Genomic DNA, 26,770 nt, shown 5'->3' on the forward strand with positions numbered 1-26,770 from the left:
AACTTGGCTGGCCGAGCTCCATTACATACAAACCATCTCCCATTCTATCTCAGATGAACTGACAAATCCATAGAACATGTACGACAAACTCATATCTGGACTCTGCTCCACAACTGTCCATTTCTGCCCAAGATTCTCCACTCACTGGTGTATAGAAATGATGAATTTGACATGTTTCAGGTCAGAATTGTAGGTCACATAAGCCATTCTTGTAGCAAGTGTATCTTCTGCAACATACAGGATTGCACAGAGAGGCATCATGACATCATGTTAAGCACTGCTTTGCAGTGTGATGATGCCACAACACAAGGGAAGCAGCCCTACACATTCTGGAAGACAGGGAAGTAATCTGAACACAGGGAAGTTCTGTTCTGTATTACACAAAGCATGTCCATCTGCCCTAAGCGAGTACCTTCTAAAGCACCTGTGTTTCCTTACCTGCTTTATGGCAGTCACAGTTATTACAAAAAACAATGGCAATCCACTGGTTATTGGACTTGTAGGTGTATCTATCATAAGCTGGAGAGGAAAACAAAGATGAAGACAGCGTCAGCACATGCCACAATAGTACACTGAACAGAGGGCTCTACAAGTCTTAGTTGGGCTTGGTAGCTAGCCAATGTTTGTGGCTGGCATTGACTTTGCCCCATCCCCAACTCTTCTCCTCTACCACATGAACTTTTGGGAATGGTATGCTGGTTCCAAGTGGCTGCAAAGCCTGGTCGAATGTTAGGCATGTACCAATCAAAGTGCAGGGCTCATCCCTGATGTCATGTTGGGCTTTAGAAGCATTTAGGACAACAGCAAGTGGGAATGAAGAAAACATGGTGTCCATCAGTCTAGGCAGAGCACAAGGAGTGGACACAGGTCTGAAAAGTGGCTCCCTAGATTTCCACTCTCAGCACAGAGAGGACTGCTCACAGAGCTGCTGGGAGAAGGGCACATGTGAAACAAGATTTCAGCATGACTGAGACTGAAGTTGCACAATGCCTAGCAATGTACCTTAATCCTAACTAACAGGTTCCCTTTGCTCTTATTGCAAAATAGGCAATCACAATTTGCCCTATTACCACTGTTGCGCTAACTGCAGCAGAAAATATCAACAAACTCTGCTTTTATTGCTTTCATGCTGGAAAGAAAACGCCATCTTGCAGGATATGCTGCATGTGTTCAGGAAAATAAATGAACGGAACAGCAATTATTCAGAAACTAACATTAATCCAAGAAACTTCCTACCTCTAAGGAGGATTTAACACATCTCTAGGAAGCTAGAATAAGAGATTTTATGCAAACATTCATGAAGGAATTTCAAGGATTAGCATCCTATATACCCAATCTTTATTGAAAAACAGTTTAGGGCAACGTAGTGACATGTCATCCACTTTGAACACTTAAGTTTCACTTAAAGGAGCCAATATGTGGGACTGCCTCTCCTGGTAGGTCCCACAGAGGAACTTACGATCTTCAAACAAAAACATCTTGGAGGTCCCAGGCCACAGAGAGGTTAGGCTGGCCTCAACCAGAGCCAGAGCTTTCTCGGCTGTGGCTCTGATCTGGTGGAACGCTCTGCCACAGGAGATTAGGGCCCTGCAGGACTTGACATCTTTCCGCAGGGCCTGCAAGACAGAGCTGTTCCGCCAAGCCTTTGGCCAGCGCACAGCCTGACTCCCTCCTTTGGCAATCTTCACAGAACTCTACCCAATGGTTGCCATCAACCATTTGATTTTAAGTAATTTTTTAATGAAATGATTTTAAAATGTTGTCTTATTGTTGTTAGCCGCCCTGAGCCCGGCTTCGGCTGGGGAGGGCGGGATATAAATAAATAAAAATTAGTAGTAGTAGTAGTAGTAGTAGTAGTAGTAGTAGTAGTATTAGTAGTCCAAATTGCTTTGTTTGTAGAGAACCTAGTTTTAAGGCTTGCCTACTTATTAGGTATCAGTTTGCAGCTAAGTACCACTTGGTATTTGTTTCAACAACAAGCTTAGCCACACTTTCATGCAGCGGCATGGGAGGTGCTGCCTTGTGGTCAATCTAAACCATCTGGAAGACTGTGTGGTGCATGCAGCAGATAACGTGAGCAAGTGAGCGAAGTAACCACACAGTGGCACCAGTTAAGTTCTTTCCCACCCACTCACTGAGGCAAATGGCACCAACCAATTCAAGCATACACCTAAGGAGTATGGCATTGAACAAGAGGCAAGCAAAAACCTGTGTAGGAGAGAATACCGTGAACACAGAAACAGGACTCACACAGCACAGATTTGACTAATGGCTTGTAGCTTTTTACAATCCCAGGTGCTGACGCTAACCACCATAAGCACAGCACCACAAACATGTGGGAAAGGATATCTTTGAAACTGCTGGCTAGCAATGCATTTATCAGGACATGTTGCTTCCAGCTCTACACCAAGAGTCCTAGATTCTGCGCTCCTGAGTTACAAATTCATTTACATCCATTTTGCATGCTCCAAAGGCAGCTTTTCCAGCATCCTTTATGTTCTGTAAGGACTTGTATTTTTTAAATTTGTAAGTAGCATTTGACATCAAAAGACATCTAAGGCATCTCTAATGAAAACAAAGGCTATACCAACAGCCAGGTTGAAAGAGTCTGGGCTGCAGATTCCACTATGCATGGTAAGCCATGAAACCTGTATGCTACCTACAGAGCTCTAAAGCTCTACAAAGAGTGAAATGTTTCCAGTTCTCATAAACTGCAGCCGGTATGTCCAGTAATCAGGGATGGGAGCTGTAGTCCTGCAACATGTGGAAAGCCACACAGTCTGCCTTTCCCAAGTTTAGCATCATGCATGAATGTGGCCTATGGGACTTCACTTTTGCAACCATGAAGTCAGTCAGTAGTCTACTGGAATGAGGTACAATCGTTTGAAGAGCATTTAAGTCGGTCTTTTGTTTCCTGGGTTTTGTTTGTTAACTGTATGCTAGATTGCTTCTTGCTTTGTTTTGTGTTTTCATTGTAAATCCAGTCTGAACTCCTTTGTGGAAGAGGTATAAAAAAATGAAATATGCTAGTTCAAGCCAATTTCATTGGGGGCGGGGTGAGGAGTGTGTGAGTGTGTGTGTGTGTGTGTGTGTGTGTGTGCGCATGCACTGAAATCCGTTAATATTATCCCAGTACTGATTCTAACCTTATTTGCAAACAGAACAAGTGTTGCAAATTAAATTGAATTTTTAAATTTGTCTCCCTGACAGAAATTGAAAGCATTCAAGTACCAACTAGGAAATACACCGGTACAGGAAAGTGAGACAAATGAGCCAAAGTAGTTCATATTGACAATGCAGTTCAATAGAACTCGCTGCTCAAACATTAACATTTGTGCGTTTTCTTATGAACCAGCTTTTCCTGGATGTCAGGATTCCTTTCTTTCTCAGATCTATTTTTAGAGGGGAAAAGGCTTCAACAGAACTTGTGAAATAAGCTGTAAAAAGTGTAAAGGAAAGCCTGTTCCCAATGACTCACAACTAGATGACATCACTATATGCCAACCTGCACAGACTACTCAGAAGAGAGAAAAGAACCTTTATACATGTTTATTGAGAACCTGATTTTCCAGGTGCTTTTAGAGGTTTCATGGTTTCCCGCCCTCTTTGCCCTCACTTTTTAAAAATTTATTAAGTGGCTACAAATGGATTTTTAATGTACTATTTTTATGCAGAAATCCCAGCGAATATTCTGAAATCACCCAGTATAGAAGTGACCAATGATACAAAATGAAACAAACAAATGAAACCAAACCAAGCCCAGTTTGCAAAGGGCGTGTACATGTGCACAATATGGAACCGAAGGTTGTGTCAACACTTGTGTCCTGTTTTCAGGGGCCAGTTACTGCTACCACACAGCTCACGCTGCACTGAATCCAACAGGCTGGTCCTAGTTGTTCCTGGTCGTGACACATCAAGGGGACATGTTTAGTGCCAGGCTGAAGCTTAAGAGCCCATGCCAGGAGGCAGTACTTTTGTTAAGACCCTCCTACCACAGCTGGGGCAAGGAAGCATGTCTAATACCTTTAGAAAGGGTTGCCTTGTCATGGACTGCAAAGTTCTGTCATGACCCAATATTACAACTGGAGGAAAGGTGCATTAGACCAAAGGTAGAAGGGGTGGGTTGAGGTTTAAACTGCACATTTATTATCTATCACTGAGAGACATCAAGGTTGTGAAGGAACACTTCAGTAATGCTCTCTTAGGAAATTATGCTCTCTCATATACATTTCTAGAAGGGTGCTTTATGACTTTGCAGTCTAAAGTGCGTTTTGAAATTACTTAGCAGTTTTGGACAATATTCAAACTTTAGGTTGCCTGATAGGTATTGCACCTGTTATTACAAAGCAATTTAGAGGCATTTTAATACTCTGCTACAGCACTGCAGCAAAACAGCCAATATAACTCCAAGCACAGCCAGCCCAAAGGCCAGCTCAACCGAGTAAGAGGGCTGATCAGATCGCCAGGGAGAAATCTACCCTGCCATCTGACTGTTTATTAAATAAATAGCAGAGGAGAAAGAGATTATTTAACTCTCAAGCTCTCTTTCATATGTTATAGGGGATGCTCCTTATTGACAGGGGTTTGAGAAACTCCCTATCAGATTACCAAAACAAGCAAAAAGGATGTCTTTTCTTATTTTGACAGTGATGGGAATACATGTCACCATGCATTTATGCTCCAAAGCTGATGCCTGAGAATTCTAACTTTCCTGAATTCTTTTCTATTCATGGTAGGTGGGTAGTGAGAATATGCAAAGTGTATCACATCAAGCAAGTTACCTGGTCATTTTCTGGCTTAGCAAGAAATGAATAGAGATGACCTCTCCCACTCCCACTTCAGAGCAAATCCATTACTATTGACTATCTCGCTCTTACCAGCAACATTTGACTATAAATTTATTTCAGAGTTTTAACTCTTCCTTCTAAATTATTCAGGTAGGTAGCCATGTTGGTCCTACGCAGTTGGTCTCTAAGGTACTACTGGACAATTTTTTTATTCTAAATTATTGTATTAAAAATCAAATTCACTGGAAACCAACCCCTCATATTTGCAAAATGTCAAGGCTTAATTCTATGCATTAAGAGTCACTAAACCAAACCCTCATACACTAGCATCCTTATATTCAACAATAAACAACCATAACAATCAATTCCCATATGCAAGAGTACACATCTGTTATATATCCTAAAGCAATGCTAGATTACCCAATCACTTAGAAGCCTATAAATCACTTAAAGCTTATTTTGGTATTAAGCGGAATATAAATGACTTACCTGAACCAAAAATATAATAAGAAAATAAAAGTTGGCTACCCTTCTGAACTGCTCAAATAAATTTTTGGGAACAAAATTCCATACAGTATACTGTAAGAGAAAAAAAATATCAACAGTTACAAGCAGCATCACAAGCCACACTGCAGAAGAGAAAACAATTTTCAGCTTTAAATATTAGGGAGTTTCCCCAAGAAATTTATTAAGTGGATCTAAAATAAGATAACCCTCTTCCCAAAATCTAATTTCAAAAAATTTGTTACCATTAGTTTAACACCACACCAAGGAAAAGACTTTAGAGAAAGCAATAAGCGACTGAAAAACTTGTTTTCCAAGTTCAGCTTTTGACCACCTAAAATCTGGCAGAGGGATGGCAACCTCCAGTTCAGAGACCTAATTTGGCCTGGTTTGGATTCTACTTTGGACCGTAAAATAATTTTCCCCAAATCACAATCACCTCCCCCACACTTGACATCACATGTGATGCGTCTTATACATGGAAAAATACGGTGGATTATATTATACCTAATAAAGGATTTACATTTTCCTGAACTTACACCAATGCATTATAAATGCACTTTTTCCAACAAAATGGCCATAAAATTATTTGACCTCTCTGACTTTGAATACATTAGTCACTTTGATTGTTTATATGTTTAACGAAGTCAAACTGGACTGGATAAAATGTCTTTCCTTTCTTTTTTTTACAATCCTCTATAGGATCGAACTTCTGGGGTTAGCTTTTAAGACATGGCCAGCTACCAGACTTTGTCATACCAAGTTTACATCGTGGCTTTTCCCTAATATTTCCAAATGCATGTGATGGACAGTCTTGCTGTAATCTGTAAATAACAGTTAATTCTTCCCCCCCCTTACAAAACACATATACACAATATAATACACAGAGTGGGAACTGGAGATACTACATCTCCAGTACTTCGGAGAAAATGATGGTGGGGTGGAAGGCAATTTAATAGGCATAAGGTGCCAACAGAAAATGTTTTTAAGCATTGCTTGCTTTCCTTGCATTGACACAGAATGCATTGACTTCTTACTCCATAATTTTGTCCATGCAGCATTGCCTATTGTAACTATTGCCTATTTGCCTATTGCAAAGCATAAGGTTCCATTTCCCAACATTCTTTTAGCCTTTGCAGGGTTCTCATTTCTAAAAAGTTATCAAAAGGAATAAACTGACAGCGAGTTTTAGAAACCTGCCCTGTAGAATCTACGGTTGCCGCCAGCACCATGCCCTGTAGAATCTACGGTTGCCGCCAGCACCATTCATTCAAATTCACTCAGTTTCACCAAAATATTGTGCTAATAGTCATTCATCCTCTGCTATTCTTTTTCAGCATCCACTGTCATGACATCTGGCCAGCACTGGGGGGAGTTTAACTTCTTATTCTTTTATGGAATACAGACACGATCCCTAACAAATTCTCTTTTAAGCAGTGAGCAGAAAATCAGTGTACTGACCAAGAATAGGCAGTTTGGGGAATATACTGGACTTTGGTTTAATGGATTAATTGGAAAGGTCAATCATACATTAAGTATTAATTTTAAAGAAGCCCCGATCTCTATGTGAGTCACGGGATTGCTTTGTAAACATTTCCTACTTAACGAAATCATCCTCACACCCTAGATGTGCTGGTGCATGTCAAACCATGCCCCAAAACTCAGAATTAGGACCAACCCAATGATTTTCTTGTACATGTTGCAAATGGAGACGTCAATACATATCCAGCAAGTGGATGAACGGTTTTGCATTATTTGATAATGCTGTAACAGCAGTTGTTTTAGACTTTACAGGAAAACAAGGCATTCAGAAGTTAAGTGTGCTACAATCAATGTGAAAATACACTAATATGTAGGTACATACTATTGCTGGTATGAAATCTGAGCTTTTGGACATATGTTTTTTAGTTCGGCTGCTGGTTGGTTATTTTTTTGTATTCTGACATGACCTGAATAGACAAAATCAAAACCTACCTTTATCCAGCATGCTGGACAAAGCAAAAATTTAGGTAGGTAAAGGTTCCCCTTACCTTAGAGGAGATTATTCTGTTTTCTGCAAACTTCTGAGGAACATAATGACCATGCTGAGGAAAACGATTGGCTATATAAATAGTTCGGTTATCACTCTGATGTGGTGGGTCAAAACCCTGAAAGAAGAAAAGTGATTCTACTTATATCCACAAATAATTTCTACAGTGTTTACAATATGTGATATCAAGTAAGTCTTGATTTTATCCTCAGAAGATAGTGGGTGGTACTCAGCTAAGTTTTACTCAGAGTAGATCCATTGAAATTAATGATCCTAACTATGTTATGGCACTATCTTCAATAGAGCTACTCTAATACCACCAAATAACTCCTTGCCCAAGGGCAACCAGTAGACCTCAGTGATAAGCATGCACTGAAACTAGCATTCAACATCTAACCCAAAGATTATGTTTACTGCTATAGAAATCCCCAACAGTTTAAACAATTAATTTCCACAATTAAAAAACTCTGAATTCAACATATGGTAGAAAGAAGGAACATCTGCTATTCATTCCTGAAATGCTCTTTAATATAATTTAAATACATTGATTAATGGTATTATTTTAACCTTTGTAGTGTTTCCCAAGAGTTTTGGACAAGAGCCATGAAAACAAGTATGAATTTAGGCAGTTGTCAAAAAGTATACAAGTTTCAGAAGAAATTAGCACCTGCAGGCAGTGCAAGTTAAGGAAAAATTACTGGTTTTCTGCCAGAGCACATAAAAAGCAGGAACTGGGGTGATGGTGCAGAATGAATACAACAAAGCTAAGTGGAAACAGATACCAAAAGGCAGAAGACATTTGTACAGAAAGTAGAAAGTGAGGTTGTAGATCCTAAAAGTAGCAAGTGAGGTGGAAAAAGGTTTGATACAGAGCAAACCCACAAGAGTTAGTCACCAGATACGAGACCCACACATCCGTTGCCCGGATTTCGCACTGTGAGAAGTGGAGGAAGGAAGGAGGGAGGGAGGGAGAGATAGAGAAAGAAAGACGGCAGGAGAAGAGCACCCCACCCTTTGCCTGTCCCAGCCATTGTTCACGAACGCAAAACTAAGCACATATCTCCTCACCCTACAGAAATACACGCACTTGGCCAGCTAACTTCCACTGCCTCCTCAAAATGACCATGCGGCAGAACTAGCTACTGACCAGGAGTGTGAAGACTACCTCCTCCTCTTCCCCAACTCCTCTGACTTGTACAGAGAAACCTGTGGGACTGGCATCTCATTTAGCTGGAATACACTCTCAAGTGGCAAGAGTCAGAGAATTTAGGGCAGGCACAGGCAAACTCGGCCCTCCAGATGTTTTGGGACTACAATTCCCATCATCCCTTTAAACAAAATTTCCTCTAATGGTTCATTCCATTCCTTAGTAAGCATTATAAAGCCAAAACGCCAAAACAGAGCAAGAAAACTCATCAATACAGAGAACAGAAAAAAACTACTTGCAATCAAAATGACGTATAAAGAACAAGAAGTAGAGCAACATGTGCAACTGAAGGTCAATAGAGAATTAAAACCATCTGACCCAAAAGATAAATATGTGTGGTGCCAAACTATGGTCAGGGTCCAAAAAGTGATTTTGTGGCATGACCAATGAATTGACTGTGACCAGTAGCTTTCTTTTTAACAAAATTCTGAGATTTTTATATATTAAAAGCAGTTTAAAGCCTTTATAAACAATAAACACTCTTTTAAAACTCCCCTGGGTTTCAAAGATGTTTGTTATGGGGCAAAATGAACTGACTATCCCTTGGGCCTATGGTTTTATGAGCCAGATTTGGGAATTAGAAGATTTTATACCTTTCTGAGTATCCTATACAACTCATCAGTGTTGCAACTACAATTTATTTAATAACTGCTAAGTTATTAGGCAGGGCGGACCTGAAAAAAAGTTGGAAACTATCTTTTCAGTCAAAATTACTTAAGATGCAAAATTCTTTGCCTATATTCCACACAGCACTGGCAAAACACCATGTTATTTTCTTAACTGGAAGGGGCAAGTCCATTACTAGCTGTTTTATTATGTAAGAATGAGTCAGTGGCAATGAGTTTGAGATTTTTTTTAAAATTGCTGGTGCACGAGAATTTTGCAAAGTTACTTTTCCTGCTATATTTTCCTCTCCAAATGCACTAATTCAACAGCTGGTATTTGGTCCTGTGTAGATAAAATGTTTGTTGTCAAATTTTTCAACTGAAGGCCATGGCCAACTACTCCTAGTTAGAAAGACTTGGAACTGGACTTTCCTGGTGTGGGAAATTGCTACGAAGAGCCTTCAACTGTTCAGTTTCAATCAGCCTTCTCCAAAGCATTTGGAGAGCACAATTTCCATCTTTCCTACCTACACATTGGCCATGTGGCGGAGGCTGATGGTTGCTGCAGTCCAAAATAATTAATAATAATAATAATAATAATAATAATAATTTTTATTTATATCCCGCCCTCCCCAGCCGAAGCCAGGCTCAGGGGGGCTAACAACAATAAAATAATAATAATAGTAGAGAACACCAAGTACATGAAAGCCAGTTTAGAGAGTTTCTTACACTCAGAAGCAATTATTGTCCCCTGAACTGTTCATTATTAAGGTAATTTCTTCCTTATCTTACATCAGCTCACACATGCTGTGACCTAGTAGACCAGGCATAGGCAAACTCAGCCCTCCAGATGTTTTGGGACTACAACTCCCATCATCCCTAGCTAACAGGACCAGTGGTCATGAATGATGGGAATTGTGTCCCAAAACATCTGGAGGGCCGAGTTTGCCTATGCTTGTAGTAGATGAAACTAGAACACATGATCAGCTAAGAGGAAGTAAGACAACATCAAAGGTAAATCAAGTTATGAAGAAGCAATGTAAGTTGTCTCTGAAGAGGTTTGTTCAAGATCACGGAATGCCATTTTCTTCTCTCAGCTGCTGTATCTTCCAAAAACAAAAGCAAAACACCTCCCTCTCTCTTGTTAATAAACAGTAGCTATAAATAAATGGTATTATTAAAAGAAAACTGTGTACATCTCATTCACTAGTACAAAGACAAGGATGCTTGTCATCCATAGGTAGATCAGGTTATAGCCAAGTACGCTCCCCACTGAAATCAATGTACTTAAATTATTCACCCACTGATTTTAATAGGTCTACTCTAAGTAGCTCAATTGGCTACAACTAATCGTAACCAAACCCTTTCCCTGATGTATTTTGCATGTTAATTACATGACAGAGACTAATTGTTGGGAGCTTGTTCGCATTACGAACAGACTCCATGCCAAAATGTTTCATGTAAACAAGCCATTAAGTGACAAAAATGTCATCTGGCTCTTATCTAACAGAGGCATATTTTTGAACATTACTTATTAAATTCAGCTCTCTCATATCCTCTAAGGATCTCAAGGCAGTGTAGATGGTGCTCCCCTCCTCAATTTATCCTCACAGCTACCCTGAGAGGTAGGTGAGGCTCAGGCACAGTTACACTCTGCTATACCAACACTGGCTCCCAGAACGTAAGTTTTTCCATTCTTTTAAGCAGGGCAGTCAGTTCACTGCAGCCTGATGCCTACTCTACAGCAATGCTTCTGCATAAAAACTGCAGTGTTTAATATTTCAGTTTCCAAGCCATAAAGTAAACGAGAGCCGTTCCCAGTTTCCTAAGTTTCAGCATGAAAACGTTGCCACTGATGGCACATAAATCCTCCTCAGAGCCCCTGAATTCTGTAATATAGAAAGTTCTGTAATATAGTTCTATAATAAAGTTCTATAACCTAGAAAGCTCTCGCTGAATTGCTGCATTTCAAAAATCTGACAAGGCTGTGGGTTTTAATTAGGTTTAGACTGGGATTCATGCTTCCATTCCTTTTTCAAGCATAAACGCATTTCATTTACTAAATTGTTTCTCTCCAAAATCTTTTCACAGGGAAGGAGACATTTACATAAAATAGAGCTTAGCTGCAATCGTGCCACCTGCATTCTGCCAGGCAGAGATGACCTTGTGTTTCAGGAAGTGCTTTGTCAGATCAAATCCAGCTACTGATATTTGCTGGCTCTCAAAACTTTCATGCAAGCAATTAAAAGGCTCTTGTGCTTTTTTTTTTCCTAAAAGGCATGGCTATAGAAGGAGGGTTAGAAGGAGTTGTGAGTGCTGGGCCATAAGCTACAGGGGACCATTGAAAATCAGGTCAATGAAGTAACTACTGAACGCTACAGACAAGATGCTATGCTTTTAAATGAACTTTTTTAAAAAAAAAAAAAAGCAATTCTATTCCTCCTCCAGGCTTCTGGGGTAAGAATCCTTCTCCCAGCCAAAACAGAGATAAAAGGTTAGCAAACACAATTTCTAACTGCAAGCACAATCAAGGAGTGGAACAAAGGATGTTTTATTGTTAACTTACTAGAAACCTTCCAAAGCACTTTTCAGCAACATTCAGTTTCTTGCTAAGAGCTCTCACATCCTCTGGTTTCATTTTAATTATAGTCCTAACCCTTATTGATTGAAGAGATGTGTTCGTAAACAGGATAGTAAAGCTGCAGAACTGCTAATAAGAATAGAACCAGGCGTGCTTCCACTACTTGAGAGAACTAGATAAAATCAATATTGTAGCATATGAAAAGTGTGTTGTTTATGATTATTTATTGCATTTATATACCGCTTTTCTGCCAAAGCTCCCAAGGTGGTTTACAATTTTGAATATTATTACAATCCCCTTAAAGAGAGACGTAGTTCACGTTCAATAAAGATTTGGTACATAGAACTGTAGAGATGGAAGTGACCCCAAATCCAGTCCTCAGCCATGTAGCAATCACAGCTAAATAATCCCCGACGGATGTCTACATGGAAATCCATCAAGGAACAGTGTATGAGCTGCTCAGTGCGCAAGGACAGTGTATGTCCACTGAGAATAGTGTACAAGCAGAAGCACAGCAGTGTTAGAAACTAGGATAGAAAAGCTAGGAGTCAAATGGCTTCTGGGACCTGGTCTCAGGCGCCAAAACAGAATGTCTAGTTGCCATTAGACAACACTTTTTATTTCTTATTTTGATAAGCATGAATTAATACACAATTCGCATAAGTGACACATTGTTAATATCACATTTTTAGCAGAAATTGTTAATACATGTTTAATTTGGTGTTTACAATAAAAATATTGCTTCCATATTTGCTTTCAAAACTCTCTATTTGCTTTCTACACTTTATTGTTAAACTCCTTAACATATTGTCTATCCTTAACATATACTTTGAAGCTTCAAAGTGCATGCATTTCAGTAATCCTTGAGTGTCAGCCAGGCAAGAAAAATGGCACCTGGACTTTTTGAGGTGCTCGCAAATGGAGAATCTTTAGATGCAAAATGCGCCTGGTGCCCTGCTAATTTTGAGCCCTGAGAAGCAGGTGCATATAGTTCCCCTAAACAATATTGTCAGCTTTTATTACAAATTTTTATCTTGTGAAGAGGGGAAAGTAAACCCCACCCACAGAGAACAAGTTTACTGAATTTAGTATGTCCTGGAAGAGGGCGGGGAGGGAGGGAGTTGGGATTTTGTTTTAGTATTTTTTTTTCTTTTTTGTAATTGTTATATATTGGAAATCTATCTATCTATCTATCTATCTATCTATCTATCTATCTGAACTTTGCATGCCTATAGCAAAATGATCCACCAAGTGGATACGCAAAGCTATTGGTCTGCCATCCACACCAAGGGAGCCCCATTAGTGCAAACATTCCTGGATCAGAGCCACCACCACTCCATAGTTAACAGTGATACAAAAGAAAACAATTTCATAACTAACAAAGATAAGCACTGATCTTTAAGCTTTGCTCCACCTTAAACAGAGTTATGATTCCATAATATTCACTCACACCCTGAAGTGACCTTACAAACGTGTTGGGCATTGTTTAGAAAGACACATGGGGGGAGGGGAGTTTAAGCAGTAATTGTCTGCGGCCCACAAGACTCTTTGATTGCACGCTGCTTGAGGTGAACACTTTGTCCTTCAATTTGATTGATAAAAAATGTAAACTGTGCACTTGGCAAGATGTGCTGGCATATCACCTCACACACAAGCATACAGATGGGGCAGGGTGGGCAGCACAGGATCTTGGAAATTACTCTTATGCAGACGTTCCTGAGAAATATTCCTGCACTCCCAAGTGTCTAGCATTGGACAGCACTGGCTGACAGTATTCATATTGCAGGTGGAAGATCTATGCACGTGGAAGTTTCCAAAAGGTTCAGGAGACACTTTCACAAATTCTAGATGGAATAGTTAAGTCCCATGGAGAGAACTGGGCCTACTCAATAGTTCATTTGCAAAGTTGCATTCATATAGTGAAAGATTCAAAATACCATTGTAAATAATCTAGGCTACAGAAACTGGACAGGTATCAAATCAAATATCTTTATAGCGGTCCATAGACCCACAAAACAGTTTCAAAACAAGATACAGTGGCACCTTGGGTTACATACGCTTCAAGTTACAGACTCCGCTAACCCAGAAATAGTACCTTGGGTTAAGAACTTTGCTTCAGGATGAGAACAGAAATCACACGGCGGCGGCGGCACAGCAGCAGCGGGAGGCCCCATTAGCTAAAGTGGTACCTCAGGTTAAGAACAGTTTCAGGTTAAGAACAGACCTCCAGAACGAATTAAGTATGTAACCAGAGGTACCACTGTACAGTTAAAACAACCAAACAACAGGCGAAAGAGACCAAGGTAGTCATTTTGTTATGTCTAGAGCATGATGGTCTTTTATTGCAACCTCCAAAAGAAACTTTGCCACGGTCAGTGTATTATCATTTAACCTAAAGGTATTTAATATGGGAGACTTCAGATTTTCCTGGCAAATTTGCTAGTAAGGGTATCACTGAAAGCCTTCCTATTTGCCCAGACATTTCAGAACGTAGATGATTCTCCTTGGAATTGTTTTATATTGTTCTTAGCTTTTGATTTTGTCTGGATGCATTTTTTTTGTTAAGTTTTAAACTGTATATATATGTTGTGTTGAATCTTTTAATGAAAAACAGCTAAGACTTTTTTAAAAATATACAAGATGAATAAATCATCACCAATGGGGGAATTTTGCAGGTACCATACATAGACGTTGTGAAAATCCCTTTCAAATGTAGCACTCTCTCTCAGTCAAACTAATTTTCATGAAGATGTGGGATAAGCAAGTTGATATTTGTATTGATTTTTAAGTTATTTTCACATTTGTGTGTGTGTGCGCGCACGCACATAGTGTTTTTCATACTGGTTATATATGAACTGCATTTAAACATGCAGGTGTTTTAGCTGCTTTCATATATTTAAGTGTTCTCTCTCTCTCTCTCTCTCTGTGTGTGTGTGTGTGTGTGTGTATATAAAATAAAAGGTATCTGAAGAAGTGTGCATGCACACGAAAGCTCATACCAAGAACAAACTTAGTTGGTCTCTAAGGTGCTACTGGACAATTTTTGTTATTATTTATATGTATATTTCTACTGCGTCAGACCAACACAGCTACCTACCTATATGTGTTTACTTCAAGATGCCTCATGGGGAACAATTTATTCATTAAATAATTAATAAAAGTAACTTTTTAAGGAACATTTGAAGTAATCTCTGCATATCCATATGCACTGCCAACTCACCCCTGCAAAGAGGATGCTGCCCAGTTGTTTGTGCCAGCATGGCGAAAGATACAAATAACAAGTTGGCTATATTGAAAATTGGCACACAAAAGAGGTTTGAGTGCAGAAAAGCAGCTGGCTGACAAATAATACTTGGAAAATTCTCAGCTGTATCTGTTCCCAGATGCAGCCTAAGTGATGCTTATTTTATAAATTTATTTTCCAAATGTATGCCTAGTCTTGTGGAACAAGCAGGAATATCTGACCTGCACATTGCTACTGTGTGGCGGGAAGGTAAACAGTGTTTCCGTGTGCTCTGGCTTCTATCACAGTGTTCCATTGCGCCAGAAGCGGCATAGTCATGCTGGCCACATGACCTGGAAAGCTTTCTGTGGACAAATGCCGGCTCCCTTGGCCTGAAGCGAGATGAGCGCTGCAACCCCATAGTCACCTTTGACTGGACTTAACCATCCAGGGTTCCTTTACCTTTTACCTTACTGCTTTTTAAAAGTGGAGTTTTTACATTAAACAGGAAGCCAACGAAAGGCAAGCTAAATGTTTCTAGAACAGAGTGTCCGCTTCAGGGAGAAAGACAACAGCAGTAGCTGGGACCAATAACAAAAGGACAAGTAAAATGAGAAGAGATTTATGAATGGAACATCTGTAAAATGACTACAGCAAAGGCAATGCTTGTGCACAGTATCAGAGGGGAAAAACAGCTTCTCCATCCTTCATGACACAAATGAAGACACTTGTTCTTATACACACAGAGTCAACTTAGTACAGGATGAGTGTGAAGCCCGGCAATACGTTTCAGGTATTGTTATAAACCAGACTGATTCTCAAATGACTCTAGCTTTATGTGATGCTCCAATTACATGTTATTGTGAAGCTCAAGGGACCACAGACCACTGAGAATTCATGGAGCCAAGCCAGGGATATCCTTTATTCAGCCACTGTCGCCGCCAGAACCCTCACCATCTGTTCCACATAAATGATGTAACAATGCCAGAATCCCCAACAGAAAGGCTGACCTATTAGGATTACTGCACATTATCAGGAACTAGCTAGTTGTTTCAAAAGGAAGCTCAATAGCAGTTTAAAAATCCACCCTTCTTTCAGACTCAGAGATGCCTTTGGTTAGGTTAAGTTAAATCAAGCTTCAGGGGATGCTCAGACGTAAGTGCTTCTAAATGCTTTCCCTTGCAAGTGCTGCAAGTTCTGTCTCCTTCAGGCTACTTTTAACAGCTGCAACCTGTGATCTCTGTGTTTAATTCAGTTCAACACCTGGCTCAGGGCTCATCTGCACTTACCTTTTGCCTTGTGCTTTCTAAGCCCAGATCTGCACTCTCCTGGTCAGTGTCCGAGCACTTTCGGTTTTGATTTTTTTGCCCCACTGCTTACCACTTTCCACACAAAAACCCACTCTTTACCGCTGAATTGGAGCAAAAGTCAATTCAGGTTTTCTGCAGATTGCTGTTTGCTCCGATTCAGTGGTAAAGAATGGGTTTTCGTGGGGAAAGAGCCAGTAGAAACCACCACCACCAGACCTGGACCTGGAAAGCTAAGACGTGTGCCTAGAAATGCAGAGCAAAGGGAAGTGTGGATGAGCCCTCAGCTTTCCCCATGCTCCAGGCTGCATGGAGGCAGCTATTTTCCCAGCTTTGCCTTAAGCTTAAGGAAAGCTGGAGAATAAAAGCAGATGCCCAATCAACAGCCAGGGATGAGCCAGGCTCTCTCCACCCAGGGTCAAATAAAGTTCATTTTTAAAATAATAATAATAATAATAATAATAATAATAATAATAATAATATGAGATTTCAATAAGGCTAAGCCTTACTTAAACCACATTAAGACTAAATCCTTAGAACACGAAAACCCTCTCTTCCTCATACACTTATTTAAAATTAAAGGCTGCTTTTCTATGGAAACACCCATAAAGAAACAGACATGAAGTACTCTTGAATGACACAATGAATTGCAGGTTGTTTTTATACCGGGCTTCCTAATGAACTTGTTGAATAGCAAGTTAGCACAGGTGATTTCACCAGGATCATATACAGCAGGTGTCATCAAGCTCTTCAGACCCAGGACAAACATTCCTTTGGGTACCAATACTTTAAACTTTTACCATATAATGGCATGGACCAGGCCACAACCCACTAGTGGGTCCTAAGCTCCTGGCCCACCAGCTGAAGACTAGTGTTCTAGATAACTTCTAGAGATGAAATTTTGTACTCATTCCATGTCCTTCCAAACACCTCTGCAATCTATTCAGTTCTCAAATTTGTGGATATTTACAACGCTTCCAAACACGCTCTTGGATTATACAAATGCTCAATTTAGCTCCTAACCAATATACTTTTTGTTATAGCAACTAGTTAATATGCATGCCTGCTCAAGAAATATAAGAATTTCAAAATGGGTAAAACTTGGTTGCCTTGAGGAATCCACCCTTTCTCCTCCACTTTGCTTCCAACATCCTGCACAACACTGCAGGAGCTTATCCAGGGCTCATGCTTCAAAACCAATGTCTATTAACACAGTATTTATTACTGAATCAGTGCAGCTGGCTTGCTAACTGCTTCTTTCCAATTTGGCTGGGCTTTTCTGCACAAATAGCTGCACCTAGCATGTTATGCAACTTTCCCACAAATTCACTCAGGCTAGAGAAGGTTACTGGCTCCTTCACTGCCGATAAGCAGCACTGAATTTCATTTACATAGCACTCCTTATCTCTTCGTACTCCTCACAATAGTCCAGTTAAGTCACTATTATTCCTACTGGGAAAAGGTGAACTATGGCCGAGACTTTCTTATCTGCATTCACCGCAAAGGAAGCATGTGAAACCAAGAACCTGAAGCCCATGCCTAGCATTCCATTTACTGCATCCATATCAGCTTTCGGAAAGGCTTCTCCCAGTGACAGTTTTTACAATATCCAAAATCTTTTTTACCACAAGGTCTGTTTGCAATACAAGAATAACCCAGCTGGCTCACTCCTAGCCATTCTAATACTTCAGTGCTAGAAATGGGACTTGAAATGACTCCAACAACTGCTGTAGGATCTTGAACTTCTGGAATTCTTATTTATTTATTTCCTTATTTTCCTTATATTCTTTATATTTCCTTATATTCCTTATATTCTTATTTATTTATTTCCTCCTTTCCTTATTCTAGTACCAGCTCTGTATCTCCATTACAAAATTAGATTTTTAAAATTCTATTACGTTGCTCTTATGTACTGCGTTATTTTTTTTGTAAACTGTTGCAGAATCAATTTCAATGAAAGTAATACAAAAATATTTTGAAAAAGTAATGCCTACAGATACTTCTGCTTTTTGATGATTAGAATTCTAGAGCAAAGATTAATCCTGGCGAAAAGTAGATTTAGACTCATATAGTGACAAATTTGTTTGTATCCTGATGTTTTCTCTCAAATTTCTACACATAACATGAGGATGTGAAAAGTTTTCTCACTGTATAACTGAATAATGCCATTTTGGACCAGACAGATTTGGTGGTGGTGGTGGTGGGGACTTAATCCAAATGAGATGGAGGTACTGTTGACTGGGAAATTTGATGACCCCTGGAGTGGTGTTCAACTTGTCCTGATTGGGGTTATATTTCCTCTAAAGTAAGAGATTTGCCATTTCAGGGTAATCCTAGATACTCAGGTGTGGGGTAGAATTGTCTCTAATCAGGTTGATCTGGAAAGACAGCTGCATGCTTCTGAGCAGGAACCAAACTTAGTTTAGTCATTCATTCATTCATACTCTAGTCTCCTCCAAGCTGGACTATTGTAACATGCTCCCCATGGGGTTCCCAGGGTTTGGGAAGGGACTATGAGATCAGAGCATATTACTCCAATCCTTTACTAACTGCGCTGACAGCCAATTTGTTCCTGGACTGGATTTAAGGCACTGGCTTTGACCTTTAAATCAACTAACTGTCTGAGGCCAGGGCATCTCTGAATCGCCTCCTTGCATATGAACAAGCCTGAGAACTCTGCCTCTCTATGGAGACTGTCCTCTGTGTGCCCTTGCCATCTGAGATGTTATGGATGGGCAGAAAGGAGGGGCCTTCCCAGTTGTGGCAGCCATGTACACTTGGCCCCTGTCACTGCATGCCACAGTGATATATTATCATTTTGCTATACCAGTCCTTTTTTCTATGGTGAGATGCCCCATGTACACTTGGTGGAGAAAGGCAGGATATACAGTAAACATATGTAAGGAACACACAGAATCAAAAAAATCATAGACACAAGATTAAACGGTGTATATAGAAACTGTAGTGCTCATTGCCATATAGAAGTGCTAGATGTAGGCGTTTAACAGCTGTACAATAAATTGTGATTATCATTCTCCTTTATTATATAAATTAGGAGGAGTAAAAGAACACTGTAAAGAAAAACTCCTACTTCCTAACCGAACTCTATAGCAAAGCATTTGCAGATCTTGGTGCCTGTTTGCAAAGCTGTGCAATTGTTATTCTCTTTGGACATTCTGATAGCACAGTCGTACATGTTTATGCATTATAATGAAAGCAAACAACTCTTTCAATTATTATTTCAGAGAACAGTGAGACACTAGAATTGGCTTCTTTGCAAGACAGAAAATGCTAATAGGCCAGTGGTACATGATATAACACTCTGGCAAAAATCAGTGACCATTTTCCTTAGAAAATAAAATAATTTTGGGATTCTATATCCTTCCAAGTTGCTTGGGAAGGTGCTTTTGCCCCCTGATTTTCCTCACCCCAATCATAAGTGTTCTGTAGCTGGAATCTCATTAATAATAGTACAAGTGGGACCTGCAACAAATGTTAGGAGTTCTGTTGTTCAGGGTTCCAACCAACCATGTTCTCCACTAGGAGACTCAATTCCACCCCACCTGCTTTTCAATTCCCCTCCCCCCACAACAAACATACAATATGCTTATTACACAGTATTTTGCAGGGCATGCTCAGTCCTCACTGGGCTCTTGAGGTGGGTATGGGGTTTTTTAAATATATTTTTAATGTACTTTTTGTAACTATCAGGTTTCCCACAATAATTCAGATTTTCCCCTTCTGGCTTCTCAGTGACCCCATTTTGGCTCCATTTTTACGGTATTCACCATCAGAGTTCAGAATTAAAAGGGAGCAATAGGAAAGAACCACCATTCCATTTCTCAAGGAATGCAAATGCAAATAGGTAAATGGGATTATCTGGATGCTACAAAAACAATCCGGTTAAATAAATGAAATAATTAAGTTATCAAACCTTCCTCTTTGCTATGGTTGCTCAAAACTTTATTCATGCTCTCATCACTGAATTTGACCTAACTTCTACACTCTTGGCAACTGCATTAAGCCTTGGATTTTAATCCAATTTCAGAACAATCAACTGTGCCGACTCTTCTACTTTGCACTGCAGATAGCCAATCTTTGGCAAGTGCACACACACAAGCTCCCTATATAGCCACTGCAAGTGCTACTGTGACAAGCTGGAGGAGTGGAACAGCTATTGGTTTCAACGGGGCACTCTGATCTTACAATTCAAGATCCCATGCCATGAAGTATCCCATCCATCACTTTAAATTGTTCACCATGTGGGGTCTAGTCTGGAACCCAGGGATGTCTGAAGTTCGATGAGGCTAAAGGATCTAATTGCCTTTAACTTTAAATTCCCTGCTTCATTGTACTGAAACACTAATTTTAATAAATTTTAATAAATTTTTATGAACTGCTGCTTCCAACACACAAATTCAACTTTTGCTCAGCTTACATCTTTTTTCAAATCCAAAGCAACCAAGTAAACATTCTTCCCACTGTGTTTTCAACAAGTATGCTACCCACACCTTGTCTCTACTGACAGGTATCTCTTCCCTATTCAAGGAACATTCACCACCACACCTTGATGAGTTATTCTTCTTCCCTGCTATTCAGGAAGTGTTATGTACAGAGGAAGAGAACAACCTGGCTTTGAAGGAATAGCCATGTGGGATATTACAGGTAATAAGCGCTGCAATTTGAAAGCTAAGAAAATTGACTATCCTAACAAAAGGAGCTCTCCCATGAGGGTAAAGGTAAAGGGACCCCTGACCATTAGGTCCAGTCGTGACCGACTCTGGGGTTGCGGTGCTCATCTCACTTTATTGGCCGAGGGAGCCGGTGTACAGCTTCCGGGTCATGTGGCCAGCATGACTAAGCTGATTCTGGAGAACCAGAGCAGCGCACGGAAACACCGTTTACCTTCCCGCCGGAGCGGTACCTATTTATCTACTTGCACTTTGACGTGCTTTCGAACTGCTAGGTGGGCAGGAGCTGGGACCGAGCAATGGGAGCTCACCCCGTCGCTGGGATTCGAACTGCCAACCTTCTGATTGGCAAGTCCTAGGCTCTGTGGTTTAACCCACAGCGCCACCTGTGTCCCTATCAAGTCTATCAAACATGCATTTATTACATGCAAACATACATTTATTACATGCAAAAACCCCAGCTTTTGAGCTTGCAGATAAAGCATTCTCTCAGCACCACATTTAGCTTATTATACAGTGGTACCTCGGGTTACAGACGCTTCAGGTTACAGACTCTGCTAACCCAGAAATATTACCTCAGGTTAAGAACTTTGCTTCAGGATGAGATCAGAAATCGTGCTCCGGCAGCTGGAGGCCACATTAGCTAAAGTGGTGCTTCAGGTTAAGAACAGACCTCCAGAACGAATTAAGTACTTAACCCGAGGTACCACTGTAGTATCTGGTAATATCGTAATAATGAAGGAATAAAGTTAGCCCCATGTAAAAATTACTCATTGTAATGTTAAAAGGAAAAGGTATCTGGTTGTTCATATGCAAGTAACCAAAATACACAACCAAAGATTTGTTCGTTTTTTAAAAAAGGCAAAAGTTAAAAACCAAGTTCCCTCCACCAAACACACATAAAACTTTTGGTCATAAAATTGACATAGTACAGTTAAATATAATGGTCAGGGGGCCAAAATGTGAACTATTAGAATGCAACTAAAAATAATTATCTTTCTCTGCTCCCTATTTAGAGCAAGGTTCCCACTGCTGAGATGTACAACTTTATGCCTGCCTTTCCACAGAGAGTGTCCAGTGTAGCTAATATTATTTAAAACTCAGGGTTTGCTTTTCTGAATTAAAATGAGAGACACTCTGCACTCAGATGCAGAAAAGTTACTGAGTTACACTAGAGGAGTCTACCACATATTTTTTCTAAGAGAGTCACTGTTCTGAGCATGACAGCTGACTTGGAAGAAGGAAAAGCCAGAGGAGTGAACTGTACAGTACAAAGAAGCATCTGGTTGGGTGCTTTCGGCTCACATGAGTCTTTAAGCTATTTCTCACAGCCCATTAGCAGATCTATCATGGCATGCTAGTGCCACCCTACACACATGCAATAGTTTCAAGATTGTTGTGTTAGGAAGCTATCAGTTAGTTGAACCCATCAATAAAAACAGCTATGTTTAAGTGAAATAAAAGACATAGCAGTAATAAAAGACATATCAGATATCAGTCATATCTGAAATATTAATGCAGCCAAGATAAACCAAAGAATCTGAAAAACCTCTCCCAACAGCTGTAGTATAATAAAAAAGAATCCATCCTAGACAACAGATTAGCAAACTGCACAGGGACAAAAATAACCCTTTCATAAAGAATTGTTCCTAGTATCATCCCAATGTGATAAAGTATCATAGGACTGACAACCAATATAAACTGAAGCTCCAACTGAAAATGCAGCACTATATGGGCAGTTTGCAAAAAGCTGCCTCTCTCAAATTCTTTTAGAACAATTATAAAGACTCCTAGGATCTTTATAAATAAACCACCACATGCTACTTTAACCATGGTATAAAAGCTAACCCATGCAGTAAATGCAAATATAATCAATTGCAAAACAAACAGGATCTAAGAAAATGTAAGATACTGTACTTGAAACGTTTTTATTCATTTAGTATAGCGTTCTATAAATTTAAGTACATTGTTGTGGTTTACTTCCTAGATGACTTATATGAGCAGACAGCTGATATCAATAATTGTTTCTTCCCTTGTAAACAAGCTGCAGATTTACTGTCTGTTACCATATCACATCACTGTTGCGTAGGCGTGTAATGCATTAGGACGCAACTCCCCTCAAGTCATTACTATCAATCCAACACTTTGTTCCCAAAAGCAGGAAGTTGTTGCATTTTGAATTACATTTATTACTTTACTTATTTTGTTGTAACAGTTTTCAAGAGCCTGAGTATTGAAAAATGAAGCTGAAGTGGCTGTTAGAAGATAATCTTCTCTCTCTCTTGTTCTGAAGGCATCCCTGTCTAGGGAAGTTTTTAATGTTTGATGTTTTATTCTGTTTTTAATCTGTTGGGAGTCGCCCAGAGTGGTTGGGGAAAACCAGCCAGGTGGGCGGGGTATAAATAATAAAATTCTTCTTCTTCTAAGAGGGAAATAGGCAAGAGGCAACAGTCCTGACCCTCTGTACCAGAGCTTTCTAAAACTTTTTGAAGTTGGCTTGCAGCCTGTAGCAGCCAAAAGAATCTTATTCAAATACAGTATTTACAAACTTCCAATAGGCTTAAATTTTTGCCATTGCACAAAAGTGATCCTAATCCCTGGTCAAGCAATCAGAGAAGGCTCCAACAATGACTTCCCGGTCAAATATCACTGCCATCATAGTTGCATTCTTGGATCAGATACAAATTATTTTGAATCGTAACATCTTGTTTAAAAAGCCAGAACTTGCTGGCAATTGCAAGCCGTTATCATCAGTCCAAGAACTGCAGACCTCACCCCATGATTCATTCAAGAAACAACGGGATCCTAAAGTGTCTGCTCTCTAGAAGGAATAATGGAAAATAAAATATTACATCCAGTATTAAATAAAGTCATAGGTCACGTTGTAGAGTAAAAACCTTGCCCCCACAAACACCTTCAGGCTTATGAGTACCCCCAGGCTACTTCCTTCTCCACCTGGCCCCCAACCTAACTTTCCCTATATATGTTTCCCTCACCTACTGCTACTAAACTGACTCAACCAAAATGCTTAAATTTGAAAGTAGGAAATTGCACCTGTGAGGAGAGAACAGCTAGCAGAAAGAGAAAAAGAAGAAGATGCAGCACTCACAAGCCACAATGAAGCCTTTTTTTAACAGACTCAGATTTGTCACCGAGCAGGAAGCTAGCTACAAGATGTCCCACATCTCCCCAGAGAGCACACATGCATGTGCAAACTGGCGCACCCTTAAGAAAAGCCATTTCAGGCTTAGTCCTAAAAACTTAAAGGGATCAGGGTGCAAAAAGCTGGGTGAGGTGGGCAGAAAGAGGACCCGCTTAGCAGGTGTTGAAGTTGAAAGTAAGCAGGTTTTATGGGGGGGGGGGGAGTTAGCCCCCCTTTCACCACTGGAAAAGTAACAAGTGGGGCGGGGAAGAGAAAGAAAGCAAGAAACTAATGGAGGCAAGAAGAAAGGAGGGGAGGAGAGAATACAGTATATTATTTGAGGTGTGGGAGTGAGGAGAGGACACCCCCCCACACACAAAAAGGACGGGAAGGGGACCAAGTGTGACACCCGCCTCAGAAAAAGAGGGAGGGGGCGAAGTAAAAGAGAAAAGTTGAAGGGGACCCCTCCACACAAAAAAAAGGGATGGGAACGGGACCAGGTGTGACCCCCCCCCTCAGAAAAAGAGGGAGGGGGCGAAGTAAGAGAGAAGATAAAGTTGAAGAGGACCCCCCCCCACAAAAAAAGGATGGGAACGGGACCAGGTATGACACCCGCCTCAGAAAAACGAGGGAGGGAGGGCGAAGTAAGAGAGAAGAGAAAGTTGAAGAGGAACCCCCCCACACACACATACACACACTTTCCTCAGGGAGGGGCAAAAGCGAGCCCCCTTTTCCTGAGGAAAGACCCCTCCCCACCCCAACGCCCCACCTACCAGCTGCTGCCGGATCCACCGCCACATCCCCTCGACGGGCCTCTTCGGTGGCTCCCAGCCCCCGCTTCTCCGCGGGCGAGGCTTCCCCTCCCGAAACCCCCCCCCCACCCGCTTAAAATACAAAAACGGAAGCCGCCGCCCCTCAGTCCGGCACTAGCGGTGCTGCTGCTGCTGCTACTGCTCGTGCTGCTGCTGCTGCTGCGGTCGCCTCCTCCGCCTCCTCCGCCGTCGTCGTCTTTTTCTTCGTCTTCTTTCGCAACCGCCGCTCCCGCTCCCCATCAGCGCAGGGGCCGGGCGCTTCCCTTCAGCAGCAAGGCGGAAGCCCGGCGGCCGCCGCCGGCAGCAGCGGGGGCCCGGAGGTGGTGCGCGAGGCGCAGGTGCCGCTGCCGACGCCGCGGCCCCATCCCGGCCGCCATCCCGGAGCACCCGCTCGACGCCGCCTTGCGCCCGTCACCAAAAAGGGTCTCCCCGCGCGCCGGGACCCGCCTCGCGGAAGTGACGGCGCGCCGGGGGAAACGGGGCGGGGCCCGGCCGAGCGCGCGGCGAGGAGAGAGGCCCAGTCGGGAGAGAAGCGGCTGAGGTAAATTCCAGTCCCTTCCAAGCGCCGCCTTTCAAACTCCTCGCAGGCGTGTTTTTAAAGTAAGGTTGTGGGCTTTCCTCACGCCCCGCCGTTTTCTTTTTCTGTAAAAATGGTAATGATGATAGTTGTTGTTATTACTATTATTATTTTAAATATATAATATAAAAATAATAAGTTTTGTTTTTCTGTAAAAATAATAAAGATAATAATTGTTGTTGTTATTTTAAAGATCTAATATAATAAGTTTTTCTGTAAAAATGGTAATGATAGTAAGTGTTACTATTTTAAAAATCTAAAATAATAATGTCTTTTTCTGTAAAAATAATAATGATGATGATGAGCGTATAAGACGCTCCCATGTAAAAGACGGCCCCTATTTTGAGGGACTCCAAATTAAGAAAACACACCTCAGCGCTACACGTGTATAAGACAAGCCCCAATTTTAAACTTTATTTTTGGGTAAAAAAAACCTAGTCTTATGCACGGGAAAATACGGTAAGTGGTGTTGTTGATATTTTAAAAAATCTTGTGTGATTATTATTATTATGTTTTATCTCCAAAGAGAGTTGGAAATGTTTTGTTGACTTTTAATTATTATTGAACAACACCACGATCAGTAGCCTCCAACCTTTCCTCTGATGAAAATAGGGATGTCCTACTCAATAATAATATTTTTACTATTTCTACCCCACCCATCTGACTGGGTTGCCCCAGCCACTCTGGGCAGCTTCAAACACATATAAAAACATAATAAAATATCAAACATTAAAAAGTTCCCCAAATAATAATAATAATTGCAAACCACTTTGAGGTGTGTATTTGCTTTTTTAATAGTCAAGGGGTGCACAATTTTTAATGAAACAGAGCAATGAATGAGACAAACAAGGTTTTGCCACTGAGTGGAAAGTTGCCTGGCTCACAAATATGTGGTAGAATTATTAGTATTATTGCACACAGGGTCTGCTCTCTGGACACAGTGTGTTCCTAGGAAATTGTTTGCTGGGCGATTGTTCGCATAATGAGTCTAGGTTTCCCATTGATTTCTATGGGGAAATTTCTAATGCGTTCCCAACCATGGGATTTTGAGACATACACACACACAAACCCCAGAATGATGAGAAAACTCAGGAAAACCCTTTGAAACCTTGCAAAAGGAAAACAAGGGGAAAATTGCTCTCTTATTTGTCCAATCTCTTCCCTCCCTCCCACCATGGATCCTGGCAAAATGGCTATAGTGGACTAGGAAAAGCTTTTAATGTTTAATGGGTTATTGTATTTTAGTGTTTTGTTGGAAGCCGCCCAGAGTGACTGGGGAAACCCAGCCAGATGGGCAGGATATAA

The 26,770-nt window shown here is 40.7% G+C and overlaps 1 protein-coding gene and 1 long non-coding RNA gene across 10 annotated transcripts in view; one reads left to right on the forward strand and one right to left on the reverse strand.

The window, feature by feature from the left end:
• Nucleotides 1-25,360, reverse strand: part of ATP11B (ATPase phospholipid transporting 11B (putative)) — an 80,252-nt gene extending 54,892 nt beyond the window's left edge. For 8 of the 9 annotated variants that reach the window (XR_014547951.1, XR_014547952.1, XR_014547953.1 and 5 more), the window contains exons 1-4: nucleotides 24,850-25,341; nucleotides 7,322-7,438; nucleotides 5,277-5,366; nucleotides 439-519 (exon numbers count right to left, since the gene is read on the reverse strand). Coding sequence is in view for 5 of the 9 variants with exons in the window: in XM_083613143.1 (XP_083469269.1) it covers nucleotides 439-519; nucleotides 5,277-5,366; nucleotides 7,322-7,438; nucleotides 24,850-24,876 (315 nt within the window). In the remaining 4 variants the exon portion in view is untranslated. Of the gene's footprint in view, nucleotides 1-438; nucleotides 520-5,276; nucleotides 5,367-7,321; nucleotides 7,439-24,849 lie in introns of all 9 variants that reach the window. The other variant, XM_083613140.1, reaches the window with a different exon arrangement.
• LOC310762471 lies at nucleotides 12,531-18,002 on the forward strand. Its single transcript, XR_014547992.1, has 3 exons — nucleotides 12,531-13,749; nucleotides 13,982-16,091; nucleotides 17,875-18,002. It is a non-coding gene; the product is annotated as an uncharacterized lncRNA (long non-coding RNA).
• Nucleotides 25,361-26,770: the final 1,410 nt, after the last annotated feature.

Source organism: Podarcis filfolensis (genome assembly GCF_964270895.1).
Source record: "Podarcis filfolensis genome assembly, chromosome: 5".
Taxonomy (NCBI): domain Eukaryota; kingdom Metazoa; phylum Chordata; class Lepidosauria; order Squamata; family Lacertidae; genus Podarcis; species Podarcis filfolensis.